Source organism: Colletotrichum abscissum, assembly GCF_030869225.1.
Source record: "Colletotrichum abscissum strain IMI 504890 chromosome Unknown Scaffold_204.1, whole genome shotgun sequence".
NCBI lineage: Eukaryota > Fungi > Ascomycota > Sordariomycetes > Glomerellales > Glomerellaceae > Colletotrichum > Colletotrichum abscissum.
This window is the reverse complement of record NW_026850104.1, coordinates 1-5173: the sequence shown is the minus strand read 5'-3', so window position 1 is coordinate 5173 and position 5173 is coordinate 1. Positions and strand designations below refer to the sequence as shown.

Here is a 5173-nt window from a genome sequence, read left to right as displayed (position 1 = left end):
AACAGACGGAACCCGGCGAGGCGTGAACGCATCGTTCGAAAGGGACTCGAAGCGGGCGATGCACTCATCCACCGTCCACCCGTTGATGCAGAGGGCGCCGGCGCTGATGGCACCTGTCGCGATCGGTCAGCCAGGAGAGTCGCCCCCATCTGCACTGCAACAACGACAGCATCCCGCGACGTACCTGAGCTCGTCCCGAAGACGACGTCAAAGTTCTGCTGTACCGGATGGCCGGGCAGCCCAATGTCGTCTTCGAGCTGCTTCAATACCTTGAGGGGGTACTTGCCCCGCGTCCCGCCGCCGTCGATACACAAGACCCGCACCGACGCGGTGTCCGGCTTCACACGTATCTGCATGTCAACGTTTTGTCCGCAGAGGATGCACTCGGCCACTTCGATGAGCCACGGGTCGGCCGCGCTTGCGACGCCAAATACCTCGACACAGTTTAGACAGTGACCGTGGCCGCACGCGGGAAAGACCTGCGGGGCGCGCCGCAGACAAAGGTAGCATGTGCTGTTGGACCGAAGCTGGACCCAGTCCTCCGCGAAGGCGGCGACAAGCTGTCGATGCAGCGACGCTGAGGCTTGGCCCGCCGTCAGCTGCCGGAATATACGGGCCATCTGGGCCTCGACCATCTTGGCGAACTGAGACGGCAGGAGGAAGTCGGTGGACCCTTCGTGCGCGAGGACGGCGGTACCGCACACGTTGTGGCACACGTCCTTGTAGAACATCTGGAAGACGTCGCGCGGATCGAAGACTACGGGCCGTCAGTGAGGACCAAAGGTTACGCATGCCCGCGAACGTACGGTGCATGCCCGGAGGGTACTGGTCCAGTATGAAGCTGGAGGCGATGACCGGCACGGCGAATCTCTTCAGGTTGTCGACGGAGTCGCAGTGCGTGAGGAACCCTGCGAGGTGCGCCGACAGATCGGCCGCCACCGGGTTGTCGAGCCGGGAGACGGCGAGGAAGTCGAGGGGCGGCGCGTCGGCGGCGCCGACGTGCTCTGTGGCGTGGCGGAGAAGGCCGGCGAGGTGGGTGGCCGAGAAGAGGCAGCTGGCGAGCACGCGCTCGACCCGTTTTGTCTCCGTCATGTAGGACAGCTCGTTGCTGAGTATGTCCCAACGCAGGGAATCAAGGCGGCGTCGGAGAGACTTGGGTGTCTTGTCGGCCAGGCTGATGACGCGGACGCCGTGGAATCGTTCGGACACGTGGGCGTTTGTCCTCTCGCGGATTGACTGTAGCAGGCGACTGCGTGCGGAATCCTCTCCGTCGCCGTTCACGACGACCACTAACCAGGGCCGCACCGACGATGTGGACGGCGTACTCAGGTTCAGCCACGACGCAAGACGCTGGGCGACGACCTCTACGCCGCCGATATCGTCGGCAAAGAAACACACGGCATCAGCAAACGGGAGAAGCATGCGATTATAGACATGATCGCTAGCTTCTAAGGTCGTGGGCGACATCGCAGACGGCATCGCTGACGGCATCGCGGACGGCATCGTGGAGATGTTCCCGCCGTGAGGGATCGACAGTGGCCTTGCTACGACTTCATGGCAGAGCGTGGATTTCCTCGGCCTCCCGAGCCGCTTATGGGGCGGAACGTCGGCATCGGCAATCAGCGTCGGCCTTGCGCCGGACGCGCCGACAGGAGCCAGGTTAAGATGGATCTCGCCGTGGCCCCGGGCCGTGTTGGGCGCAGTGATGTACACACCGAGTCTTTGCAGGGCAACCCGCTTGGTCGCGTTTCCAATCAGCACGAGAATACTCGGGTATTGGCCATCCGGGCGTGGTAGACCGTCCAGCAGTCTCTGGGCACGACCCGAGCCTTCGACGACGTACGCCTGGTCTTTGGTGGCCACGCGCAGCCAGCCAGTGTGTTTACAACGGGACATGTTGCGCACTGGATCAGGGACAGCTACACTGGGCAGACGAGGCGCGTGTCTGTCTTATAGGCAGTACAGAAGGCAACTCGGAAGCCAAAATAGGCTGGGTGGACGGGACTTGAGCCCGATGACCTGGATGAATCTATAATCGTCTGCGATCCAATCGCCAATGCTCTGCAGCCATTTGCGTCGGAATCTTCCTTCATTCAAAGTCAAGCGTAGGTCCTTCCGGCTTCGCAAGTGAGCTTTCCAACGCACATCAAGAGCGGGAAGATCGAATTGGCGCATGCATTCTCTGGCATGACAGCACATTTCTTATCCGCTGTCTGTATTTCTATCTCTGCGCCATTCGGACAGTGGCTCCTCTATGCCCCCCAGTGCTATAACGTACTTCTAGTTTGCCAAGACCAGATTCAACCATCAGATCTCCCATTGCACGGACGTTTCCGACGGCGGACTGGAACCCACGCCCATGCTCGTCAACATAGGAGCAAACGCTGTCGGGGCGCAAAATGGCAATATGTCATTCACGTCTGTCCAACAAAATTGTTGTCGGCCACAGAGGCAGCTGCAGTAGGGCCAGTGGAGGTAGCGCCCACTATCCAGGTTCCAAGCCCATAGCGGATCATGCATGTGCTCCAAGCCATCTTGCGTCGAAGTAATCGGTGTCGGCGTGGGATAATCGGTAGAGGTTCCGCTTTCAGGCTGGCTGCTCTCGGGCGACGTGAAGCCGCCGTCAAATGACCAAAACCCATCGTCGCCGCAATCACTTCCGGACACGTTTTCCTTCGAGTGATCCTGCAAAGTGGACGCGCAAGACGGAGAAGGTAATGCGACGCTGATCTTCCATTTATATGACCCCTCTGCCTTTATCCTGCGACTCGCCCGGCGATCCGTTCGGGGTTTACGCGTTGGTTGGAATTCCGTCAACCCTGCCTCCGTGAGCTGCCAGAGGGAGCCTTGTCGTTCCACTCGTTCGAAAGCCTGTGCAACACAGATTACTACTTAGCAGGAAAGACTAGACCGTCACAACGCTGGCGCAACTCGCTAGCGTACCTTGTTTACGCTCAGGTTCGAACGAACGCTGTTTTTCCATCCTTCGCCTCCCTTGTTGGCTCTCCTGGTGTTTTGCTCAAACCAGTGGTAGAGTTCGCCTAGCCCCATCGCCTTTTTTTCTGTGCTGTGAAGTGCGATGTAGATGAGTTGCGCGTACGTCATCTTCTGCTCGCCTTCGTCCAACCGCCTGTCAGCGGACGGCGATGATTCGACGGCTGTCTCGGTCAGGCGTGGGAAGGCCGGGTCCAGGCTGAAGCTGTGGTGTGGCGTGCCATGTTGTGCTGGCACTGGTTGCGGCTGGGATTGCTCGCCACTCTGGCCTGCGCTCTCGTCCTCGTGAGATATGCGGTTGTGTGGTGGTTGAGGGGGTCGAGGAGACATACACTCGGAAGGAAGGGGGGACGTGCGAACAGGGTCCATCGGATCGAGTTGTTTGCTGCTTGACGATGGGCAAGCCCTGCATTCAGATCAAACAGTCGAGGCGTTCAGCTATACGCGTGAGCGCCAGTGAATCCGACGAATCCACTCATTCGACAAACGCTCTCATTTCGCGCTCTTATCCGTAAGCCATGGCTTGTTGCTTTTCCCATTTGCATTCTCCCAGTCGTCGGTGACATGGCATCCAGCGCCAGAAATGAATTCCCCCCAAAAGATGGACGCACTTTCTTCGCCGTGCGCCTACTGCGAATCGGGTGCTGTCAGAGATCCATTAGCAAGAAACCACGAGCTGCTACGGATCTGCACCGCTGCACAGCGCTTCGTCCTGTTCCGTCGGCGGTGGGATCCAAGTGTGTATCTCGTCGCCAAAGACCTATCCTTACGTCAGACGAGAGAATCGGGGCCATCTAGGGCGGAAAGCCGATTCTGACCGTCATTGTACAGGGGGCTCGCGGGCTACGCCGCAGCCAGTGGTCGATTGTTGCTTCTACGCTGTTATCGGATGTGTGCTAAAGAAACCCACCCCCTTCCCGGGACCGAGACCGGGCCTCGGCGGGCTTGTCTCCCACAAAGCTGCAGGGGCCCATTCGACTTCCCCTACTGACGGCACTCAGAAAGAACGGCCTCCGTCGTACCGGTAGACGAACCGAAAGGCCAAAATCGGCTGCGGCTCCAAGCATCTGGACCGGCTAGGCGCAACGCAGGACGGGCTCCACCCGCATTGCCGCGGAACATGGCGGGCTTTGGAGTTCGTCAATCACCATTCATCCCATCACACAGCATGCAAGGTACGTTCTCATGGCGCCCGAGGAGCACTGACAGTCGCTAGCATTGGGTCGTCTTCAACTCCCCATTCCGTTAATTTGCCGTCTGTCGCTGGTTTGGTGCCAGAATTGAATTGTGGTAAAGAGACCGCCTGGCGAACTACTCACGAGCAGGGAAGTGGGGCTGCAGCTTTACGTAATCGAAAGAGAGACGGGCGAAATCCAGGTGTTCACTGCACCAGAAAGCTACGGAGATCTCTTTACCCATCGGAAGCACCGCCCACCAAAAGGCCTAGAGGTTTGCACGAAGAAAACATCATCACAACATGAGACCTCGGCGGTAATACGACCTCGAAAACGGCAGCTGGAGTATTGGCAGCCTTTTCAATGTAACTTTCGGAACATGCACGATGGTTCCCAGCTCTACAAAGAAATACCACACTTGATTCATGTCCTAAACTCGTCGCTGTGTGACCTATCTCATGACTTGCGCCGCCTTCAAGTAGCCAGACACCGGTCAAACGCCAACGCCTAATGATGGCAATGTTTCCACGTGCTTCGACTTCGCGTCGCTTTCCTTCCACGGATAACTTGCAGCAACATGCCCCAGCAATAACCCTTCATCATGGATCATCATAGCTCATCATAGCTCATCATAGATCCATGAAAGATACTGTTCAATTATCCCTTCTCCCATGACTTGCTGTTATGTGTTGTTGCCACGTCCAGAATAGGCAGGCGGTGGGAAGGGCGGCACGTCGAGAGCCACGTAGGACTGCCGATCGACCTCCACTGTGGTCGTCACAAGCACGCCGTCGCCCGTATGCTGCGGTCCGGGGCCGCTGTGTCTGCGTATCTGCGTCTTGTGTCGCCTCAGTCTGTCAACAGACCGAGTCCACCTTTTCGGACTGTCCTTGCTGAAGAAGCTCTCCGACGCCGTAGACCGACGACGGGGCCAGACGCTGACGAGCAGCAGACGCAGACTGGGCAAGCTCGCACACAGCATCGCCGTCGACTGCTCGATGAAC

General features: G+C 58.3%; 4 protein-coding genes across 4 annotated transcripts; 1 reads left to right on the top strand and 3 right to left on the bottom strand.

Moving 5' to 3' along the window:
• Positions 1–1896, bottom strand: CABS01_16925 (uncharacterized protein; the record flags this gene model as incomplete). The annotated part of the gene is made up of 3 exons (XM_060550253.1): positions 1–113; positions 185–757; positions 807–1896. Coding segments are annotated over 3 exons (1776 nt in total), but the record flags the coding sequence as incomplete, so codon positions are not given.
• A 411-nt stretch (positions 1897–2307) lies between these two features.
• CABS01_16924 (uncharacterized protein) lies at positions 2308–3324 on the bottom strand (the record flags this gene model as incomplete). Its single annotated transcript, XM_060550252.1, has 2 exons — positions 2308–2871; positions 2944–3324. The coding sequence occupies 2 exons, from the start codon at positions 3322–3324 to the stop codon at positions 2308–2310; spliced, it is 945 nt and encodes a 314-aa protein (XP_060400845.1).
• A 559-nt stretch (positions 3325–3883) lies between these two features.
• Positions 3884–3985, top strand: CABS01_16923 (uncharacterized protein; the record flags this gene model as incomplete). The annotated part of the gene is made up of 1 exon (XM_060550251.1): positions 3884–3985. One exon carries the CDS (start codon positions 3884–3886, stop codon positions 3983–3985), a length of 102 nt encoding a protein of 33 aa, XP_060400844.1.
• An 866-nt stretch (positions 3986–4851) lies between these two features.
• Positions 4852–5151, bottom strand: CABS01_16922 (uncharacterized protein; the record flags this gene model as incomplete). The annotated part of the gene is made up of 1 exon (XM_060550250.1): positions 4852–5151. The coding sequence occupies one exon, from the start codon at positions 5149–5151 to the stop codon at positions 4852–4854; it is 300 nt and encodes a 99-aa protein (XP_060400843.1).
• Positions 5152–5173: the final 22 nt, after the last annotated feature.